A 22,034-nucleotide genomic window follows, 5' to 3' on the forward strand; every position below is an offset into this window, starting at 1 on the left:
AAAGAGCGGGTCAGGTTTTGCTCTGGGGTGACAATCCCCATGGATTCTCCACACCATCCTGCGCGTTTGGCGCATGTAACTGTACATCGAGATCAGGCACGGGGCGGCCGTACCAAGACATGGAGTTGTGTGTTTACCCAACAAGACATCTCTGGGACTATGTCATTGTGGGCACAGGCAGGTATTGGCTTCTCGGCGGAAGCTAGAATTATACTTGGCAATGGAGCGCAACAAGGGCTTCGGGGCGACCAAGAAAGCACGTGAAGTCTCGTCGTTGCTCGCCTAAAGGCTGTGGAGTACTCCGACCAATTGGAACTTCGTCGGCAAACTGTCAAGGAAACACCGTTGCGATGAACCATTACGACGCCGTGAGAAGACCTTGGCGTCAAGCGGAATCCGCACTTGGCAGGGTGCATCTTTACCATAATGGGCATCCCGACTTATCGACAGTCGGCACGCGGTTCCGATCTCGACCTTGAGGCTGTCAGCGTTTTGCGAATAGTGTCCAACGAAAGCAACATCCTTAACTCCACTGAAGGCTGTCAGCGCGTCGCATTTAGTGATCCACGGATTGCACCGTGCACATGTGTAGGTGACTCAACCTGAGTCTATCGGCGCTTTTCGTGTAACCAATAGATGAGTCGCAGCAAGAGAGAAGTACCGGTGAAAGAGTACCTAGATAGTCGGCAGATCATTGATCGCGTTGTGAAAGCCTTGCATCGCTATTCTACGAACCCCACACCTGGAGACAATAATGCTAGATCGCCATGGAACAGCCGCATAAACCACTGCAAGAACCTGAAAGCTTAAGAGACCGTTGGGCTGATTGAAACCCTTCTTTCCATAGTGCGAGGCTTCAGTCCAATTTAGCGTGTACCCACGCGCCGCGCAGTAGTAGATTATCCATCTCTTGGGCGACGGTCTCGTTCGAAATCTTGAGCTTTAGATAATGCTGGCTAGTCCGTCGTTCGTCCTCCACCCAGACATTAGTGCCATTCGGGTATAGATAGTTGTACCCGTTGTTGTTGCCGTACTCGAACCATCTGTCTAGACCCCCGCCTGCATAGACCATGGTCAAAAAGTCCCACGAGTATTCCGATTTGTTATAGGACCCGTACCATTCCCAGGCTAACTTTACCGGATCATTCTGGGGTCCACACACGGTGAAACGTGCGCCTGACGAAACCTCGACGCCCACTTCTGCACCAAGGAATGTCATGGGAACACATTCGGGCCAAGTGTTGACAACATGCGGTGCATTCTGAATAGCAAAGTTGTACTCTTCATCGAGAGATGGCTCTGGTGAGTATCCACCGCCCATAACCACAAGCTCCTTCACTTTTGCTTTTACGAGCTCGTAGCCGCCTAGAGAGGAATATGCATCGCCGGTTGTATTGAGGAGACCAGACAGCGATCCCATGAAGCCAATTGACACGATGGTCACACTGTTGTTCTTCGCCTCCGCCAACGTCTTGCGATATAGCTCTACTGGATCCCAGGTCTTGTTGACCTGCCCGAAGGGCACTGAACCGCCGGAAAACTCAGCGGCTACTTTGCTCGCGTACTCGTTTCCAAATGGTTCGGGAGAGGTTATGTTTGTAAAAGGCCTAGGCAGCCCGATCGGTACGGTGTTGTAGCCATAATGATTTACAATTGCGGACGCAGCAAAAGCTGTGTATGTCGAGTTGACGTTCACGTTCACGGCGAGGAGGTTCGTGTTTGGCAATGTACATGCGAGGAGTAACGCGGCGGTGTCGCTATTGCGGCGTTAGCTACGTTTCAGAGCTTCACGTGCTACTATTACTCACTCAATCGCCTCGAAAAGATCGGCGTCCACAATCAGGTTCTTGGTTTCTGGTTCTGTTGCCGACTCAACTAGTGTAAAGGCCGACACAATCGCCAGTCCACATGTCAGAGCAAATCGAAAGAACATTGCGTCGCGATTTTCTAATCAGACAGTTCACCGTAGATGGGAAGCGGGAGCAATGAAGACCGTCCAGTCAAGCAATGATCGTGAGATGCTGGTGTGTGTCGATACAGGATAGATGCAACCCGCTCCCACGATCCACAGGAATGATGTGCTCAGCGTGCTAGATCACTACAGCGAGGCGCTCCGCCATCGGATCTTCATACAGAGAAGCTACGGCGATAAACGGCAATCGATCCCCATTTTGCATTGTGATGGGTGGAGCGAATGATACGCGGAGCTCGTGGTGCACAACATGGGCGCGCGATAAGAGCCTGTGTGAGGATTGTCCTCTTTATCGATCTCGGTCGTATTTCGGAAGTGCGTGCCAGCCTAGCGCGAAGAGACGCTTCCTCTTCAGCTTCATCGTTGCCTCGCTGTGGATGTCTAATGTCGCGGAGCTATGGTGGTGGGCTATCACAGAGAGTGGGAGTCAATGACGGTGGTGCCTAGTAAGCCGGAAGCGACAAGGCGAGCGGCAGGACGCGCTTACTTCCTTCACAAGAGAGGCTGTGCGTATCACCCACGAACCACCCAATACTACGACACGACCAACGTAAACGTTTGCAAACATGAACAAGCTCGCGTTAACCTGCTTCGCGTTGTCGCTTCTTGGAGTGTCTGCATCTTATCACGAACACGTCGACGCACAAGACGTCATCGCCAAGCTTGGGCTGGAGCCAAACCCTGAAAAGGGTTATTACCGACAAACGTTTGAAGACGCTGGAAGTACTGGCAACCGCTCGTACTCAACTGCCATCTACTATCTTCTCGAGGGTCAAGCTGGCCCATCCTATTGGCACAGAGTCACCGATGCCGTCGAAATTTGGCATTACTATGCTGGCGCGCCCATGAGGCTGGAGCTGTCGTGGAATAACGGGACAGCAACCCAACAGCAGACTTTAGGCAGCGATATTTTCAGAAATCAAACTCCACAGGTCATCATAGATAAGGGACAGTGGCAGCGGGCTACTAGTCTTGGACATTGGACGTTGGTGGGCACGACAGTTGCACCCGGCTTTTCGGAAAACGGGTATGAGTTGCCAGCGCCAGGTTTCCAGCCAGACGATGGCCATCAAACAAGATAATTCCGCGAGGTCACACGAGAGATATGCCAGGGCTAGAAAGTCTCCAGGTGTTTTACTCATCTTGTATTGAGAACAGTGCTCGACGTCAAATCTTACGAATCTGTCACGATGCCTGTCGGCGTGCTCTACGGACTTCGCTTCACCGGTTCAATCGAGTCTTCCAATAGCTGGCTTGGATGTCTGAAGCCACTCCATGCTCTTGTCAGACTGTTGAAGCGCTACTACTGTTACCATATCTAAACGCCGAGAACACAATCTGAAAATGCAACCTGGCACGCTTCACAACGCCCGAACGCCCAAACAATATTGTCAAGCATACTACTCCACAACGAACACGAAGACCTCCCTCAGAACATCTGTTGCAAACGTCGGTATCAGGGCGGTTGCGGTTATCGATGGCACCTCTATTCCACAGCGTCCCTCCACTCATAGAAGACCAACGAGCACGTCGTGCGGCCGTCGAATCGATCACGTAGATGCAAAGTATCACCCTTGCAGTTGATTTATAATAGCGTCAAGCGAACTGCTTTTCTTTCGTAATCAGGCAGCTTCGCCTTCTCATTCTTGCCATCTCACCGTCAGCTGAAGCACCTCGATCAGCTTGGATGCCTAAACATTCAGTATTCCAACTGCTCCAGCAAAGCACATGGGCTTTATCACGTACCTATCCACAGCTCTATCAGTTCACATGGTATGGCTTGACCCGATATCTGCTTTCTGACAAGCTTGGTCGTGCGCGCGATCTTTGCGCGATCTGTGCGGCTCCGCCACACGTGAGACATGATGGGTGCGCCTTTCAATCATGTAAGCCGACTCTCTGGCGAGTACACTGCGCGCTACTTGAGGCTGCATAGGTTTCGACCCAATTTGAGATGGGCGGAGTGGCTGCGGAACTCGTGTAAGCCACCTCGCGAGCTTCAAACCTGACTTCGCCAAGGCAGTCGCCATTCGTAGGGACACTCCCGCCCACGAGGTCGCCTGAGCTGTTCTTTCTTGGAGTCAGACGCGAGACTCCGAGGTCTGGATTGAGCGGTCACACTCCGTGCTGACTGTATTCGTGTAGGATTGGGTGGTCATGCACCTTCATCGCCCTCTGCCCATATCCATTTTCAAGCGTTAAACTTCTATGAATACGATCTCCGAGCATCAAATCTCCGTTTGCCTTATCCTAAGCCATACTAACATCCTGGTAGTTAGAGAGTCAGAGAGGAACTTGGGTGTATTGCGCCATGGCGCCTCCAAAACCTATCGAAGGCAGAATGGCCATCTGAGCTGAAGATGCAAGCCACGGATTGTAAGAGCAGATATAAGTACGAGTTTGCTGCTTGGTAATTCTCTGGTAGCATATCGAGCAGTCGTCTACGCATTATACTATCTTCTCTTTGCTCCAGTCGTCATATCTCCACATTCGTTGATTTCCAGCTTATTCAGCAAGGATGAAGTCCTTCTCCATCCTTGGTGCTGCCCTCTTTGGGCTTTTTACTCCAGTCGCCATTGCAGCAGCGATCCCTGCTGAGCCCGCCGAACTTGCCCCATTTACGCCAATACGAGACAGTCTTGAGGAACGTCAATCCCCAGCTTCATGTGTCAATGTCGGTAACACTGCTACCACCAGGCATTGTTGGGCTCCGGGGTTCACGTCTTCCACGGACATGTACACGTCCTGGCCTAATACCGGTGTGGTTCGCTCATACAATCTACGCATCGAGAACACGACTTGCAATCCTGATGGCGCAGGATCCAGAGTTTGCATGTTGATCAATGGAAGGTACCCTGGTCCCACGATTGTTGCCAATTGGGGCGACACGATCAGAGTAACTGTCCGCAATCTCCTCCAGGCTAATGGTACTTCCATCCACTGGCACGGCTTTCGCATGCTCAATAAGAACATCCAGGACGGTGTCAATGGAATCACCGAGTGTGCATTGGCACCCAACGACGTCAAGACTTATGAGTTCCAGGCGACTGAGTACGGCACGACATGGTACCATTCCCATTTCTCACATCAGTATGGAGACGGAGTCGTTGGAACAGTTATCGTGAATGGCCCTGCTACTGCGAATTACGACGAGGATCTCGGGGTCATGCCAATCACTGACTGGTATTACCAGACCGCGTACCAAGCAGCCTCCATCGCATTTCAGAATGGCCAAGCTGGACTGGGCCCACCAGTCGGTGACAACATCTTGATCAACGGGACAGCTAAGAATGCAGCAGGAGGAGGCGTATGGAATAATGTGAAGATTCAAGCAGGCAAACGCTATCGTCTTCGACTTGTCAATACCGCGGTTGATACCAACATGGTTGTAAACCTTGATGGTCATCCTTTCCAGGTCATCGCAACGGACTTTGTCCCCATCAATCCCTACAACACTACTCACCTACAAATTGGTATCGGCCAACGATACGATGTGATCATTACTGCCAATCAAACAGCTGGAAACTACTGGTTCCGTGCTGTCGCAGATGGACTTTGTCAATCGCGGAACAATCGCGAGGGACGAGCGGTCTTCACGTACCAAGGCCAGACTGTCGCTGATCCTACCTCAAACTCCACAGCTATCCCTTTCACGGAATGTTTGGATCCGGTCACTAGCCCGAAGATCGCAAAGAATGTTCCCAGCACAACCTTTGCCGCCCAAGCCAAGAGCCTTCCTGTTGCCTTCGGTCCGGTGGCAGCCAACGGCAATACAGTACTCTGGACTATCAATGGCACATCAATGATCATCGATCCCGGAAAACCGACCATCAAATATGTCGCGGAAACCAACAACAGTTTCCCTCAATCATATAACGTCGTGGAGGTACCATCGACTTCCGCCTCTACCTGGTCATATTGGGTGGTACAACAAGCTGTTGGTGCACCGCCTCTTGCTCACCCTATTCATCTTCATGGCCACGACAGCTATGTTCTCGGTGCAGGCGATGGACAGTTCAACGTGAGCACCCATTTCAGCCAGCTACGTTTCACCAATCCTCCGCGTCGCGATGTCACTCAGCTCAAGAAGAACGGTTGGCTTGTTCTTGCGTATCCAACGGATAATCCAGGTGCTGTAAGTATTGTACCCTGTTTCAGTCCTTGAAAAATACTTTTAGGCATCTTATCATGAACGAACCTCCTACCCGTCGCGCTTTTTCGGCAAATGCTGACTGTTCTTCTCTAGTGGCTGATGCACTGCCACATCGCCTTCCATGTGGGCATGGGCCTCAGCGTCCAGTTCCTTGAGCGCAAGCAGTCTATCAATCTACCTGCTGCCGGCTCCGAGTGGTACGGCAACTGCAACAAATGGGCTAGCTACAAGGCTGGCACGACAGACATCTGGCCCCAAGACGACTCTGGTCTTAAGAAGCGCTGGCCTCCCCTCATTGAGGGCGGCTCAACGTTCAGATTGGACTAGATTCTTCGTTCGTACACCCTCGTTCGCAAAAGATATCGATGGTCAGCAGTGTCGGATTCAACCGACAAGGGCGTTGCAACCGTTTCAACTTTTCGCGTCGTATGCTTGGAGAAGTTTCGCCTTTCTTGGTTCGCACGTTCTCTTCTAACTCTCCTTCAAACCGGTTTTGTGTTTACATCTTCTTTCTGATACATACCTTGTTGCGGTGGCTCAGTTCGTATTCTGATTTGGGAACCGCATGTACATACTTCTGACACTACTCATACCTTCAATGTATATATTCCAGCAACAAATCATTCGCAAACTGCAGTTCGATCCTTACTCCATGTCCAGCCACCATTCTTATTCCGGCTATCGCACGGTGGCTTGGGTCTTGCTGACCTGTCCTAAGAACTGGGGTACGCACGGCACGGGAGTACATCCAGCACTGACCAATCACCATGCATCCAGGAATTGCCGGCCAGCTCAGTACGAGGAAGCGAGCGGGGAAGCTCGACCTCCACCACAGCGTCGAGCATGCTGACCAGTGTCATTTGTTTGAACAGTAGTCTTTGGCGATGGTGGCTTCTCGGCGCCATTCGATATATATCCAGCCTGTCAAAAGGAGTGGCTGAACTCCATCGGCTTTACTTGACGAATGGAATGTCGCGACTCTAGCATACGGAGTCCGAGACGAGCATATTGTCAAGCATGTCGTGATGTGGGTTATTGGACTCCAAGACACGGGCGTTCTGTGGACGTGTACCCCACCACGCTTGTGCATGTGGAGAAGAGACTTGAGCGACAGGGTGCTCTTGGAGCTGATAAGTGCAGAGCACCCTGAGCTCGTGCCGCAAGGTTACGGTTGCCATCTGACATTAAGACTTTGGTTTGCCAGCAATACCGAGAGTCCATCGCAGCAGCTATGGCGACAACTACGACAGCGCATCCAGCGCCTGCGATGAGCAGTACAGATTCTGATCGGATTGACAAGGAGCCGCGACTTACTCACACATCGACGAACATTTCCCTCAGTCCGGAGCTATTCGAGAAGTTGTATCTCGCACCCAAGACACCAAATGCGAACGATCACGTCGGACGATATGCCAATGCGACACCGTTGGGCTTCCTGGGGTAAGATGATCATCGCATGTGCGAGAGACACAGTACTGAGTACCCAGCAGATTCGTCATCTCAACCTTCACCTTTTCCATGGTTTTGATGGGCTGGGGCGGCGCTTCTGGTCTCCAGGCTGTCGTGTAAGTATTCATCCCCTTCCCAGTGTGCACTTCCCGTCTCGAAACTGTATTGAGCCATTCTTAGTGGTATATTCTTCTTCACTGGCCCAGTACTTCTTACCCTGGCAACGATATTCCTCTGGATCCAAGCGCAGTTCTTTCCGATGATGGTTTGTGGTCTCTTCTCGGTCTTCTGGTTGTCCTTTGGAATGTTGCAATTACCTACACTTGGTCTTGCAGCAGCCTACTCGTCCGACGGCGATGCAGCAGCAGGGGCTGTGAGCAAAGAGATGAATGCTGTCATCGCACTGTATCTTCTTGTTTGGGGCTTCGCATTGGGTACATTCTGGCTGTTTACGATCAGAATCAACGTAGTGTTTGCTGGCATCTTCGGGTTCGTGACAATCGGTGCCTGGGTGTTGAGCGGAGCTTACTGGGCGTTGAGCAACGGAGAGTTTGACAAGGCGCTTAGGTTGCAAAAGGTAAGCTGATCAAATGTTTCCAGAACGTTGCTGATGTTTAGTAGGCTGGTGGGGCGCTTCTATTCATAGTAGGCTTACTGGGATGGTACATGCTCTTCGTTATTATGGCGGCAGAGATGCGATGGTCTGTTTGCCCACCTGTTGGAGATCTGAGTAAATACTGGGCCAAGACAGATGTTGAGATTGGTGCAAACGCAAGTGAAAAGAAGGACTAGACGTTAGCTTAGCACCATGTTCAAGGTACAGTACTCATCTGTTGCTACACGCATGAGCCCTTGGACATAATATACGAAAACATTTTCAGTTCCCACTAAACACTCTTTAGCTCGCCATCTTCGCGTGAAGCGACTGCATGTCTGCGACCAGCCCGACGAATCCTAGAGGGAGTAGCCGACGGGTCCACTGTCAGACATGGGGTCACAAAAAAAGCAGGGTAGAGAATGAGCAAACACAACGTTGGTCGCATGGATGGTCCACTTGGACGTAAGACTATTGGTACCCGATGTCTTCGCTCTCATATAAAAGCCGTCTCAAAATCTTCGGTCCGCGGGTGACGATGGGTGTGACGATCACCAGCGCGCTCTCTACTCTTGCTTTGGGCTCGTCGCTCGCCGCTGCGATGCGAAGACCGATGCTCGTGCCTGTCACGGCTGTGCGTGGAAGTCCTAGGCTCACGCTTGTCACGGCTGTGGCTAGGACTTGTGTGACGATGCTTATGGCGCGATGACGCACTGTGCTTCTTGGGAGTGCCATGCTCGCTGTCTTCGACGTCTCGCCTCTTCCTCTTAAGATGTCTACTCCGCCTATCCTCGCGTTCCTGAGCTGATCGTAGCTCCATCAATTCGCGACTGCGCTCCTCGGCCCATTGTCTCCTGTCCTGCTTGGACTTCTTCAACTGTGCCTGCGCCTTCTGCATGAAGGCAAAAGGGTCGTTTGTCGATATGCGGACCTGCTCCCTTTCTTTACGGCGCGGGTCTTCATTTCCCCAAACGTCCTTGTTCACGAAGCCTTCGTAGATTGACAATTCCTTCTTGTCTCCAGCGCTCTGCTTGGGCGAATGTACGGCAGCGTACCAGGGTCGACTGACCCCGTCCCTTCCTGCCGCACTGGAGAAGCGCATGGTGAACTGGGACTCGATGGCCTTTTCCTTCTTGCGCTTCTCCTGTTCCGCTTCTGCGTTTCTCTCACGCTTGAGGGCGTCTTTCATGTCTACCGGAAACAAGTCAATGTGGCCGGCATGGTCTTGCAACGGGGCATCACTCGCAGTGCTCCGCAACTTCAGGACTCTGGCGTCCTTGTCGTCATGCTCAGGTCGCGCCGTGACGGACTTGGCGATGCGTATATCCAGATCGGTGTCATCCTCCCCAGCGAGCTTCCTCCTTTTCCTGATATGTCCGCGTTCATCTGCGTGGCCTGAGCGCCTTGATTCTGACGTCTTGCTGGCTTGTCTTTCTGGCAAAGGTGGGGGCGTTCGACCTCGGAGAATGGCCGCACGTCGTTCGGCATCGAGCTCTTGCATGCGCTGCTCATCGGCTTGTTCGCGTGCGGCAGCGGCAGCCTCGTCGGCCTTGACGCGCGCTATGTTGTCGGAATTGTATACGTTCCATGACTTCTTGCCGAGCAGGTGTCTACAGTCGTTAGCGACTCCAAGGGTTAGAGTTGGGAGAGGAGAGCCACTCACAGAGGCATGGTGACATGTGCCAGGCGGACGAGACCAGAGCGTGTTGTTTGTTGTCATGCGCCATCGGGACGGCCGCCTTCTTAACTCTCACCAGCGAGGTCGGGCGCGGAGGCAAGCAGTGGCACCCGTCGACGCGAACGGGAGCGACCTTGCATTAGCGTCGAGCGGGGCCCTATCCAGTTCTCTCCCCACAGTGCCATTGGCATAACCCAAAGAGACAACCCGAGTTCCTGGCTAGATGCATCGCCTTCAATAGTGCCCCTCTGATCGTGCTTCCCCGTGGTAACCGTCGTATCGATTCCCTTGTTGCTTTTTCCTAGCGTGCATCTGGCCACAAGACGAGCGCTCCCAGCCACGCTGCGGCTATCGTCTAGACCTCTGCATAAGCTCTCAAGACGCGGTCCCAACCTACATAACACAACGTCTGTGACCATGTACGACCTGCAAGCCAAAGTCTGCTAAAGACCTCGTCCCTCACTTTGACCTACCTCTGTGTGTTGCTTTTTGGGCCGACTTTCTTCCACGGCACTCCACCTCCGAAACGGAGAATTGATACGAAAAGCACTTCAACATGCCCACCTGGCTCGTTCACGGTTTTCGATGGCCGCGTGCACAGATTCGCATTCACATTATTCTGCAGAACCTCGACGATGCCGCTCCAGAATGGCTCATGGCCCCTGCTACTGCGGCCTGTATGATGCAAAACTTCAAGGAGCAATGGCCAGAACAGATGGCCCAGCTGCCTGATCTACGCTTCATCGAGCAATACGATCCCGAAGATCTCACCGTCAAGGATCAGCCGTACGCATATGTGTGCGATATTGTGCACGAGATCAAGCTGGGCGTCGACGTGGAAGAGATGAGGGGAGCTGGGCTGGGAGATGACCAGTGGGCAGCCATTGCAGAATTGAGGGACAAGGTTGCACCGGGAGAAAAATTAGGTTGGTTCGTAGTGGTCAACGGAGATGTCGAGAGGTGGGCGCCGCCGCTGGAGGAAGACGACGACATAACCCCAGACGCCAGCGCCGTTAGTGCGTCAAGTCACAGGAGTAGCATGGCACAATCCGACACCGCACGCACCAAAGAACCGGAGCGACCGTCCTCGAGTAGGAGTTTCAAGAAGTGGTTCGGAGGGAAATTGAGGAAAACGAAGAGGTACGATTGATGACAACACGGATCCAGCATATGCTAACTTGATGAAGCGGAAGGAATTTGAGAGGGGATACCACGCCAGAAGAGCCAGTTCCCCCATTGCCACCAATCTCACCCCGATACGCTCTTCAATCTTCGCACGGGAAGGCATCTGCGTAGAAGTAAGGGCGAAACGAACAGGGATGAGATCAAGTACACATATATATATGGCCCCAGTAAAGTCAGCCGCAACATGTCAGCTATTGAATAGGTCTTTGAGGTAGCCAAGCATCCGCAGCAAGATAACATACGTGAAGTTGTAGACAGCCATTGCCTGGATGAATTCATGTGCCCGTCGCAAACTCACCTTTTGGGTTAGTGCATTTCATAACTCGTTGCACGTGACACGCGATTGCCTAGCTCAAATTATTATCCAAGTCGCGACTGCCCTATCACGCCGCCTCGGCATCAACACCACCCACCTCGCTACCGTATTTCACCGCCAACTCTTCCATCGCGACCGCGATCCAAGTCCGCATACATCCAGCGAAGATACTGGCGCATCGCGTTTAGGTTAATTGTTCCGAAAGCCTGCGCAGCTTGCGGCGCGCTCCAGCCCGAGGCTACGACCAATACCTTTCCTCGACAACCCCGGAACTACCGCCAAGATGAGTCGACGCGACTTTCTCTCTATGCCTGCGCCCGAGAACTATGTGGCTGGTCTCGGTAGAGGAGCTACGGGCTTTACAACCCGAAGCGATCTGGGTCCCGCCCGTGAGGGTCCATCCGAGGAGCAGATGAAAGAGATGCTAGCAAAGCGCGCAGCTTCGCTAGGTCAGGCAGCCCCCTCAGCCTATGGTGTCACTGAAAAGAAGGAGGAAGAGAGGGACGAAGAGGAGGACCGGTTTCAAGATCCCGATAATGAAGTTGGCCTTTTCTCAAGCGGCATGAACTACGACAAGGACGATGATGAGGCAGACCGCATATACCAAGAAGTTGACGAGAAGATGGACAAGCGCCGTAGAGCAAGAAGGTTAGTCCCCCTGTTTTCCTTTACCTTATGCCCCTCCCCTCTATCTTTGTTATCGAAGTATTCATCGTGTTTTTTTCCACGAACAGATACCGATTGTGTCCGCCCTAGGGAAGCTCGCGAGCAGCAAGAACGAGACGAGTACGAACGAAACAACCCCAAGATCCAGCTCCAGTTTGCCGATCTGAAGCGAGCCCTCGGCGGCGTCTCTGAGGAAGAATGGGCAGCGCTGCCTGAGGTTGGAGATATGACCGGCAAAGCGAAGCGCGCTCGTGAAGCTCGACTGGCGAATTCGAGGTCATACGCCGTTCCGGATAGTGTTTTGGCCGCAGCATCCAAGAGTGGCGAGCTTGATACCACGATATCGTCAGGCGACGCAGACGGCATGACAACCAACCTTGCCAGTATCGGAGCCGCGCAGCTATCTGCCTTGACGGTACGACTGGACTCAGCAGCAAGTGCGCCTGGCACGCAAACCACAACAACTTCTGGTACCTCGACGTCTGTGGACCCGAAGGGATACATGACTGCACTGAGCAAAAAGGAAGCTATGGGTGAGGAAGTTCCAGTTGAGGACATCAACCGTGCGCGTGTGCTGTTAGAATCGGCCGTCAAGACCAACGTCCACAACGGCCCCGGATACGTTGCGCTAGCACGACTTGAAGAGGTTGCTGGAAAGATTCACACGGCCAAAAAGGTCATTGCACGTGGATGCGAACTATGTCCTCGGTCTGTAGTCGTCTGGGAGGAAGCGATCAGACTGAACCGCGACAACATCCACAATGCGAAGATCATTGCCGCCAATGGTATCAAGCAGAACACCAAGGCGGTAAAATTATGGCAAGCTGCCATTGATCTGGAACAAACACCAGCGTCTAGGAAAAAGGTTACACGTCAAGCTCTAGATCACAACCCCCAGAGTGTGGAGTTGTGGAAGACCTTGATCAACGACACGGAAGAGCTAGACGCTGTCCGCTTATTGTTCGCCAAAGCTACAGAAACTGTTCCTCTCTCAGAGGAGTTGTGGATCTCATTCGCCAGAGTTTCAAAACCAGAAGACGCGCAGCAGATTCTCAACAAGGCTCGCAAAGCCATCCCCACCAGTTGGGCGATTTGGATTCATGCTTGCAGATTGCAAGAAGAGCTGGGCAAAGTTGACATGTTGGACATGATCATGACTAGAGCAGTCAAGTCCCTGATAAAGGAGAACGCTATGATCAAACGTGAAGAGTGGATCACTCAAGCTGAGATTTGCGAGGAGCAAGGCGACACTGGCACAGCTGCTGCGATCATCAAGGCGACTGTGGGCTGGGGTCTTGACGAAGATGACGAGCGTCGGGACGTTTGGCTAGAAGATGCCAGGAGCGTGTTGAACAGAAACAAGCCGGAAACAGCTAGGGCAATCCTCGGATTTGCTGTCGCCGTCTTCCCGTATAGTACAACAGTCTGGCACGCGTCCACTGACCTCGAAAAACATCACGGAACAACAGACACCCTACTAAGTGTCCTGGAGCGTGCCGTGAACGCCTGTCCAAACTCGGAGTCCTTGTGGCTTCAATACGCTCGAGAAATGTGGCAGTCAGGCAACCCTGAAGGTGCTCGCCAGGTTCTGGGAAGAAGTTTCGAGGCTCTGCCAGGCAACGAAATGCTGTACACTCGCGCTGTTGATTTCGAAGTTGACGCTGGCAACTACGAGCAGGCCCGTAGCTTCCTCCAGGTAGCACGTGAATCAGCTGCCACTGACCGCATCTACATGAAGTCGGCCGTGCTAGAACGACAACTGGAAAACTATGAGACAGCGATTGACATTTGCAACCAGGGTCTGCAGAACTGGCCCGGCAGCTGGAAGTTACATGCTATCAAGGGTCAAGTCTACGAGCAGCTTTCAAAGCTGCCCGAAGCTCATGAGGCGTTCAACATCGGTACACGCGCGGCACCGAAAGCTCCAGTCCTGTATATTCTTCTTTCACGACTCCAGGTGAAGCAAGGAGCAGTTGTAAAGGCTAGGTCCACCCTGGATCGTGGTCGACAGCAGAACCCTAAGAGCGAGGAGATCCTTCTAGAGCAAGTCCGTCTCGAGCGTTGCCAGAACAACACGAGTGCCGCCCAACAGCTGATGGCCGGCGCTCTACAACAATGTCCCAACTCAGGGCTTTTATGGGCAGAGAAGATCATGCACCTCGAGGGCCGCACACAACGTAAGCCGCGCGCACTCGAAGCTATTAAGAAAGTGGAAAAGGACCCTCTACTATTCGTCGTCGTCGCACGGATCTTCTGGTCGGAGCGACGTCTCGACAAGGCCGCGACGTGGTTCGTCAAGGCTGTCACCCTTGACAGCGATTACGGTGATGCTTGGGTGTGGTACTACAAGTTCCTCGAACAGCATGGCACTGAGGAGAAGAAGGAGGATACGCTTTCAAAGGCTGCCATGGCTGAGCCCAAGCATGGTGAAATATGGCAGTCTGTTGCCAAGGATCCTAAGAATGCGAGGAAGAGTGTAGAGGAGATTTTGAAGATTGCTGCGGCAAAAGCGGAGTAGAGTGCTGCTGCTGTAAATTGGTGTCTGTGTTGATAAGGTCGAAGCATAATCGAAACATTTTCCGGCCTTAGTAGCGGGCCTTGCTCACAGCTGCGGTCTTACACGGATCGATGTTAGTTTGGCATATTCGAGGATGATAAGTTCCTGACTCTGGCATTTACTAACTTTATTCAACTAAGTTGTGTTTTCTAGTTCTGAGCCGTGAACCGCTTTGGGGATCTCGAGATGGTCCACAACAATCACAACAGATCCATCGTTTCAAACGACTGAAGGATCTGTTGTTTCCAATGTTGGAACAGGCCAAGGACTTCAAAAACTGTAAAGCAGGAATGCCAATGGGGTGCAAGCAATTACTGTGGCTATTCACTGACTCATTTCCATCAGCCTGACCTGCACGCGGCATGACCTCGTATAAAACCTAGTACGCCTCTATTCATATATACACTAGGCACAAATATCCGCGTTGATTACTACTACTGTAATCATGTGAGGCCGCCAAGCTGATTATCATGGCAGAAAATCCGTTTGTTCAATGTGGATGTTCACATGTAGAGTGGCAAGCCATGGAACAACTTACATTACCACCCATTGGCCCCAAGATCGAATGACGAAGTGAACATGCTGCCGTCCTCGAAAGCAATGACACGGTCCATGTCTATGAAATCCTGATCAAGCATCGGATCGGTGTTGAACTCCGGACTCAGCAAGGGTAAGCCCAAGTCGTCCAACGGCAGAGTCACCCCTACATTTGGCCATGTGCGAAAAGATTGCGATGGCTCACTGGTACCAAAACGATGATCGAGATCATTGGTATAGTCCATAATGTTAAGTCGGAAGTTTTCGTCTTCTGCGCAGAGCTCATGTAGTCTCCTTAGCCGACGGTGATACTGGCTGAACAGGTTCTCCTCGCAATGCGACCGACCAGAAAAGGCGATCCATCGCCTTGACATTTCTTCAAGGCTGTGCAAGATGGACCAGAACTCGGGCGCCAGGTCGTTCTCACGTGTGTAGCGCCAATGAGCTAAAAGTACCCTGGCGGCAACGAACAGGCAGAAAGCATACTGGCATCCAACCGGTGATGTAGGCGACGACTTTGTGAGGTATTTCTCTGTAATGGTTGCAATTTCAATACCAGCAGTGTAGCAAGCCTCTGCGCTGCAAGTGCTAGGTAACCGGTTTCGAAAGCCCCAGTGTGGGGGTGGATAAGCGATGAGCTGATGAAGCAGTATCATCGAAGCGTTATGTGTGACATGAGCTGTAGTTAAATTCGGGTCCTAACAGATGTTACTTGATGTTTGTAATGCAGCAATCGTTCGAATACTTACCATCAAGGGAACCTGTCTTGTTAAGTTAGGATTGGCCTTCCATTTCTGAGGTAGCAGCATCTTCCAATGCACCAAGCGAAGATCTAGCTCTTTGAATCGAGTGAGCCAAGAGCTGATCTCGCCTTGGTTTCGAACATTGACTTTTTGTTGAAGAAAATAGCTCACTACGCGACTCATAGACTCGGTTGCTTCGATGTTGTACGCAAAAGCACCGACCGTGGACATATCTGCCGCTCCGTTTTGACCCATGTCGATTGATGGTGTCCCTCTCATCTGGCCATGGGCTGCAGTCTCAGTGGCGGATGACTCATCGATCAGAGATATAGGCTGTGAGATGAAGCCGATCGGGTTGCCGATGCGACCTTTTGACTTGTCCCAAATGCCGAAGTAAGGCGTCAAGACAGCATTCTGCTTGCGCCACAGGTGACCGTCACAGGGCAGTCTCCGAAAGACATCATCAGAGGTTAAACTCGTACTCCAGCCCATAGTTACCGAGCAGAATCGATCAAGGAGGAAAACATTCCAGAAGACTCTCCGCCGTTCTTCCTCTTCTGTCCAATCGTCGGTATTCTCTAGGCATGCGTATGCTTGGCAAAAAGGGTGAAGCTCACTATCCTCTTGCTCCTGTGCCAAGCCCATGTATTCAACGGTACGCGTCATTGATCCGATGATGGCCCAGGCTTTTGATGCTTGTCCGTTCCCAATATCATCGAAAGCCAGTATAGTCAGCGCTTGGAGGCTCTCAAGTGATAGAGTCTCCATAGCTGTGCAAACAACCCACCTGCGCGCTTGTTCAACATGACCCCCTCGTGAACCAGGTACAAATTTGGAAGCGGCTAGAATCATAGCTTGTATGACCACTGAGAGCTTTCTGCGCTGCTGCTCTATGCTGAAGCGTTGAAAAAACCTGGCCTGATGGATCATCGGGATCCAAGGATGAACATGGGAAAAGTATGCTGCAACGATAGCTTCCAGCATTTCAGCCTGGGGTAGAGGAGGCACTTCATCTGAGTCCAACGTATGGAGAATAACATTGTCTTTGTCTGCTAGACGTCTCCTTTTGTTGCTCTCCTCGTTTGTTGCCGGCGTGACAATTCCTCCATTCGATAAGCCATCAGTCAGCTTGGGCAGTTCCTTGGCCAACAGAGCCAAGATGCTGTAAGCTGCCGACTCGCTTGAAATCTGACGTGTATGTCCAGTTTCATGTGGTGAGTCGTGGTTGCACTGTTTAAGATGAGATTCTTGCGCGTTGAAGCGCTGTTCTAACTCGTCAATCCTTCTATGCAGATTGTCAATAGCTCCTGACTTTAAGCCCGGCTTGATACGTTTCGATTCGTATTCGCATTCTTCTCCTGCTGAATATTAGCGGATGGAACCGGACTGCGTAACCATGTGATATTTTACCTGTCTTTCTACAGTGTAGGCAACTGGGCCTGTCTCTCGAACAGCGCAGTTTCGCTTTCCGGCACGAATTGCAAGCGAGGCCATACGGCGTGCCAGAAGCTTGCTTCAGCTCACAGTCAGGCTGCTCATTTGACTTGTGCCTAGAAGTTTCATCTGACATGACATGCGTTTACTGAGAGCTAGGACTAACTACACCCTTATGTAGCTGATCCATCCGAACACCGGTCGAGATGCCCCGAACGACCGAGAGGGCAGCCAGGTTCTCCGCATTGGCGCGACCCGATCAGTATACAGTCTAGCGTCTTGAGAGATACGATGACACTAATGATTTAACCGAGCTAGTAACCATCAGACGTTCTCCACCCCTCGAAGTGATCCTATTCTTCTACACCAGAGATTTCTTGATCAAGACACGACAATACACATTTGCCTGTTTGCGCTAGCCGAAGAGTCACCTGGCTTATACTAGGCCCATTCGTAACAACCTATTTCCAAATTCCACCAGATAGTAGTCTCCATAAACGAGGCCATGATTGGCGTAACGCTTACGCGCATTCGCATTGTTGTTTGCAGTTCCAAACTTCAACATCCCATCGTAACGACGTTCTGGCATTGTCTCCTCCGCACGAATCTGATGATATGAACCACTGACGAGCCGAGCCTTTTCTGATGCCAGCGCAAAGCTGAGTGTGTCTTGAACTATGCGCAACGCTGTGTTCCGAAATCTCAGTGACAACTGAGTCTGCCCGATACCCGCTAATGCTTGCGATAGCAATAGCATTCCGTTAGCGGCGATGGTGCCTGCAGAAGAGTCGCGCAACGGTTCATCCTCGTTCTCGATTGGTGCATCAAAGTCCCACAAAGGCACGTAGCGCGCACAAGATACACAGACAGGTGATGTCTCCAGACGATACACGAAATATTCTGCGAGTCCACAGGCTGCCTCCAGAAACCTATGGTCTCTTGTCCACATGTACGTCTCCGCGTATCCAAGTATACCCCATGCCTGGCCACGACTCCATGTTGAATCGTGCTCGTAACCTTGTGCCGTTATTCGTTGCTTCAGTTCGCCTGTCCTTGGATCAATGTTTGCGACGTGGCAAGTCGAATACCATTGACCTCTGTAGGCATCTTTCGATGCGGATAGCATTGACTCGGGGCGCAGATGGCTGTGCAAGAGTGTGGCAGCGTGGGTAGTGGCAATTTCCGCAAGTTTGGAGTCTTGCGCATGATGTGCCGCATAATACAGCAAGTCGAGATTGCACATGCTGTCGATGATAACGATCATGTTCTCATCTTGGTCGATTATCTCTATGTTCTTCTTCTTCAGCAAGTCCCAGCTTCTGATAGCACCAGCTGTAGGAACATATCGCATCGCCAGACTATGCGCAGCCTTGACGATAGAATCCAGACTCTGCTGGTTTCCGAACAGTTCCCAGTCAGTACGGAGTGCTGGCATGACAATGAAACCGATATCATGGGTATCGGTTCGCTCGTCCATACCTCGAATTGGCTCGACCCATGTGCGACATAAGACAGTGAGTTGACTTCGGAGATGGTTCAGATCAATCGAACTAGAGAGATGCATATGCTGAGGGTATTTGATGAGCCTCTCCAACATGTTGTACATGGTCCCAGGAAAGAAGCCACAAGTCCAAAAGTCAGCTTCACGTAAGCTATAGCTACCATCGTGATTGTCCTGCTGAGGGACAATCTCTGGAAATGCGGTAGGAAGGGAGGACATAGCAGCCTGTGCGGTTCGAAGGACTTTGGCCATGATGTTTTCAGTGAAAAGCTCCGGTACGAGATCGGCTATCGCAGTGCTTGAGGTGAAGTGATGGATTATGCAGTCCAGATTACCGCTTTCTGATGGCGGTGCGCTGCTGCTGGGTGTCGCCGTGTCATGCTCAGATGAGTCTTCCTCAATGCTGCTTCCCGAGGATTGTACGCTCCCTGCTAGGATAGCTTTCTTCGTGAGAGCGAAGCCGAGATCCCCGGAGATATCGTGATGAGTTCGTTCTTGTACTGGCTTGAGTATCAAGTGGTCGTCTTCTGGCTTCACGTCTTCCGCTGGTTTTGAAGGCGCTTGCGATGAATCGTCTTGTGGTTCGACGAGGTTCGTCACGAGTGGATCCATGTGATCGGTTTAATGTAGCGTGGTATCTTCGTCGCTGGCACTCCAAAGTTAGGGAGGATGCTGAATTCTCGCAACAGGGATGGCGTTTGCTACGCGCGGTCGTCTGTAACGTGAGAGAATCGAATTGAAGCTAGAACGATCACCCCATGAGAGAGAAGCGGCTACTATGTACATAGTCATGGCGAAATTCAGTTGATGTGGTTTCGGGGTATGGAAACGCGAACTGCCAATGCTCCGAGACATGTGTCTTGTGTGAGATGGGACGATTCTGATATTCGCGATAGCCCGAAGCCCGCTGCCAAGGATCCGAAACGACGCTAACAACAGCCCCGCACGCCCGTGATTGGGTTTCCACCCAATGCGTACTGCGGCCCTTACCCCATGGGAAAGCGCCACAACCCGCGGGGTATGCAGCAGCAAGGAACACTGACCGACACGACTGGCAAAGGATAGGAATTCAGAATGGCGAAGACTTGGTATCCGCTCAATGTTCATGGCAGAACTCATGATACTTAAACTCGGGTGAAGAATACTTTGTTGTGAAGAAACTCCAACGAAGCAGCACTTCTGGCGCCTGCATCATACCACCGCACCAAAGTTCTTTCTTGACGACCGCGCACGACAATGCCGCCTTCTCAGGATGAGATCAAGGTCGTGACGCCCGACGGCGAACGCAACGTTGTCATGGTTAACGGCAAAGAGGTTGTCGTAAGCTCTGCCACCGAGAAGCCCAACCGCTCTTTCTGGGTTGCTTGGATGTACATCTTCGATGTGAGTTTTGCAAGCGCACATGGTTATGGGATTTGTTCATAGTGTACAGTGGTATCCGAGTCATTACTCTCCCGAAGAAAAACGATTGGTACGCAAGCTCGACTGTGTCTTGCTTACTTTGTGTTGCCTCTGCTTCTACATAAAGTGGCTGGATCAGAACGCACTCAATACTGCGTATTGGTCTGGCATGCGAGAGGAGTTGGCGATAAAGGGCAACGAATATTCGCTCTTCGGGACTTTGTAAGTCACGCTAGAAGCCTTGCCATGAAACAATGTCTCACGTCATCCAGCTACAATATCGGCTACATGATCTTTGAAATACCGAGCATGCTGATCATCTCACGTCCAAAGCTGGCTCGCTATTACGTCCCGACTATGGAATGCGCCTGGTCTATCTTGACTTTCACGCAGTCTCGCTTGAGTAGCGTACCGCAAATCTACGGGCTTCGCTTCCTTCTCGGTGTTCTGGAAACCCCTGCATCGACTGGCTCGATCTATCTTCTCACATCCTGGTACCGCGCGGATGAGGTGTTCAAGCGCGCCGGCGTCTGGTATGTTTCGAGCAATGCTGGCGCTATGTTTAGCGGCTATCTACAAGCCGCTGCCCACAAGAACCTTGACGGAGTCCATGGGATGTCGGGATGGCGCTGGTAAGTTAAGTCTGTACGAAATGCATGGGAGACATACACTGACTTCGTATGTTCACAACTGCAGGTTGTTCATTATTGATGGATCCATCTCTTTGCCTATCGGTCTCGCTGGCTTCTTCCTATACCCTGGACTTCCCACTAGTCCAAAGGTTTGGTGGCTGACAGAAGACGAGAGAAAGCTCGCCGTCGCGCGCATGCAGAGCCAGGGTACGAAGCAGAGCGGCAAGATTGGCAAACGTATGCTTAAACGCGTATTCACTCACTGGCACTTCTACGTCGCGGTCTTGACATACGTCTTCTTCCAATGTACGAGCTACGTTGGTGGTCAGATGCAAGCTTGGCTCAAGAAGGAAGCCGATCTAAACGGTACCTACACCATCGAAGAGATCAACCTCATCCCCACCGGAGTTCAGGGCCTGGCCATCGTCTGTGGCATTTTCATCACTAGTTTGGTGATGATATATCCGATGTGGATCGTTTTTTCAGTCGTTACAGCGATCTTGCTTTTCGCAAATGTGTGCTTGCGAGTGTGGTACATCCCACTTGGCCTCCATTGTGAGTAACGTCATCTCCAAGGCGTACGAAGACCTAGCTAACATCCCTCCAGTCACTTGTTATTACCTGCTTGGCCTGACATCTTGCGTCACCCCCATCCTGTTTCCGTGGGTAAACATGATAATGAAGGATGACAACGAAGCACGAAGTTTCACAACTGGTGCAATGATGACCATCGGCTGGGCCTTCTTCTCCTTCTATCCGATTACTGTATTTCCTATCCTGGAAGCGCCGCAATGGACTAAGGGCTATACTGTCAACATCGTCTTCATCGTTTGTTACTGGGTTCTCTTTATGGTTGGACAGTACCTCTGGCGCCGCGAGGAGAAGACTAAGAAGTTTGATATCAACAGGCAAGAGGACGAAGATGTGCTTAACAAGCCAGAAGCAGTGCACATCGAGGTTGCAGATGACAAGACTATGAAGGAAGGTAGACCTTGAGGTCCGGAGTATACCAGCATCCACAAGATTATAGTTATCTGGATCGTCGGAATGGGCGTATCTGTCTCGGGGTTAAAAACTCGGTTGATACATTCTTAACGGCTTGGCGATCTCGGGCTATCTTCGCGATATGTCTATCCGAAGCGAGGAGCTGCTGGATGATAAAGCACCTCGACGCCTCTTAGAAGGAAATTATGAAATTGTTGTTCCTGTGATCAT

General features: G+C 51.6%; 9 protein-coding genes across 9 annotated transcripts; 6 read left to right on the forward strand and 3 right to left on the reverse strand.

Annotated features, from left to right (window-relative positions):
- Positions 1 to 856: 856 nt before the first annotated feature.
- On the reverse strand, positions 857 to 1,933 carry AA0111_g11314 (hypothetical protein; the record flags this gene model as incomplete). Its single annotated transcript, XM_028645165.1, has 2 exons — positions 857 to 1,757; positions 1,809 to 1,933. 2 exons carry the CDS (start codon positions 1,931 to 1,933, stop codon positions 857 to 859), a joined length of 1,026 nt encoding a protein of 341 aa, XP_028501086.1.
- A 605-nt stretch (positions 1,934 to 2,538) lies between these two features.
- On the forward strand, positions 2,539 to 3,054 carry AA0111_g11315 (hypothetical protein; the record flags this gene model as incomplete). The annotated part of the gene is made up of 1 exon (XM_028645166.1): positions 2,539 to 3,054. One exon carries the CDS (start codon positions 2,539 to 2,541, stop codon positions 3,052 to 3,054), a length of 516 nt encoding a protein of 171 aa, XP_028501085.1.
- Positions 3,055 to 4,490: 1,436 nt separating this feature from the next.
- On the forward strand, positions 4,491 to 6,452 carry AA0111_g11316 (Laccase; the record flags this gene model as incomplete). Its single annotated transcript, XM_028645167.1, has 2 exons — positions 4,491 to 6,107; positions 6,219 to 6,452. The coding sequence occupies 2 exons, from the start codon at positions 4,491 to 4,493 to the stop codon at positions 6,450 to 6,452; spliced, it is 1,851 nt and encodes a 616-aa protein (XP_028501087.1).
- A 904-nt stretch (positions 6,453 to 7,356) lies between these two features.
- Positions 7,357 to 8,366, forward strand: AA0111_g11317 (hypothetical protein; the record flags this gene model as incomplete). The annotated part of the gene is made up of 4 exons (XM_028645168.1): positions 7,357 to 7,565; positions 7,616 to 7,690; positions 7,755 to 8,151; positions 8,196 to 8,366. The coding sequence occupies 4 exons, from the start codon at positions 7,357 to 7,359 to the stop codon at positions 8,364 to 8,366; spliced, it is 852 nt and encodes a 283-aa protein (XP_028501096.1).
- Positions 8,367 to 8,640: 274 nt separating this feature from the next.
- On the reverse strand, positions 8,641 to 9,840 carry AA0111_g11318 (hypothetical protein; the record flags this gene model as incomplete). The annotated part of the gene is made up of 3 exons (XM_028645169.1): positions 8,641 to 8,792; positions 8,884 to 9,779; positions 9,833 to 9,840. The coding sequence occupies 3 exons, from the start codon at positions 9,838 to 9,840 to the stop codon at positions 8,641 to 8,643; spliced, it is 1,056 nt and encodes a 351-aa protein (XP_028501089.1).
- Positions 9,841 to 10,403: 563 nt separating this feature from the next.
- Positions 10,404 to 11,143, forward strand: AA0111_g11319 (hypothetical protein; the record flags this gene model as incomplete). Its single annotated transcript, XM_028645170.1, has 2 exons — positions 10,404 to 10,987; positions 11,035 to 11,143. 2 exons carry the CDS (start codon positions 10,404 to 10,406, stop codon positions 11,141 to 11,143), a joined length of 693 nt encoding a protein of 230 aa, XP_028501088.1.
- Positions 11,144 to 11,631: 488 nt separating this feature from the next.
- AA0111_g11320 (Pre-mRNA-splicing factor) lies at positions 11,632 to 14,532 on the forward strand (the record flags this gene model as incomplete). Its single annotated transcript, XM_028645172.1, has 2 exons — positions 11,632 to 11,996; positions 12,105 to 14,532. 2 exons carry the CDS (start codon positions 11,632 to 11,634, stop codon positions 14,530 to 14,532), a joined length of 2,793 nt encoding a protein of 930 aa, XP_028501121.1.
- Positions 14,533 to 15,110: 578 nt separating this feature from the next.
- Positions 15,111 to 19,398, reverse strand: AA0111_g11321 (hypothetical protein; the record flags this gene model as incomplete). The annotated part of the gene is made up of 3 exons (XM_028645173.1): positions 15,111 to 15,806; positions 15,858 to 17,209; positions 17,811 to 19,398. 3 exons carry the CDS (start codon positions 19,396 to 19,398, stop codon positions 15,111 to 15,113), a joined length of 3,636 nt encoding a protein of 1,211 aa, XP_028501105.1.
- Positions 19,399 to 20,022: 624 nt separating this feature from the next.
- Positions 20,023 to 21,815, forward strand: AA0111_g11322 (hypothetical protein; the record flags this gene model as incomplete). The annotated part of the gene is made up of 5 exons (XM_028645174.1): positions 20,023 to 20,169; positions 20,219 to 20,409; positions 20,460 to 20,819; positions 20,884 to 21,374; positions 21,427 to 21,815. The coding sequence occupies 5 exons, from the start codon at positions 20,023 to 20,025 to the stop codon at positions 21,813 to 21,815; spliced, it is 1,578 nt and encodes a 525-aa protein (XP_028501122.1).
- Positions 21,816 to 22,034: the final 219 nt, after the last annotated feature.

The sequence above is a fragment of the Alternaria arborescens genome, assembly GCF_004154835.1.
Source record: "Alternaria arborescens strain FERA 675 chromosome Unknown contig_47, whole genome shotgun sequence".
Lineage (NCBI taxonomy): Eukaryota > Fungi > Ascomycota > Dothideomycetes > Pleosporales > Pleosporaceae > Alternaria > Alternaria arborescens.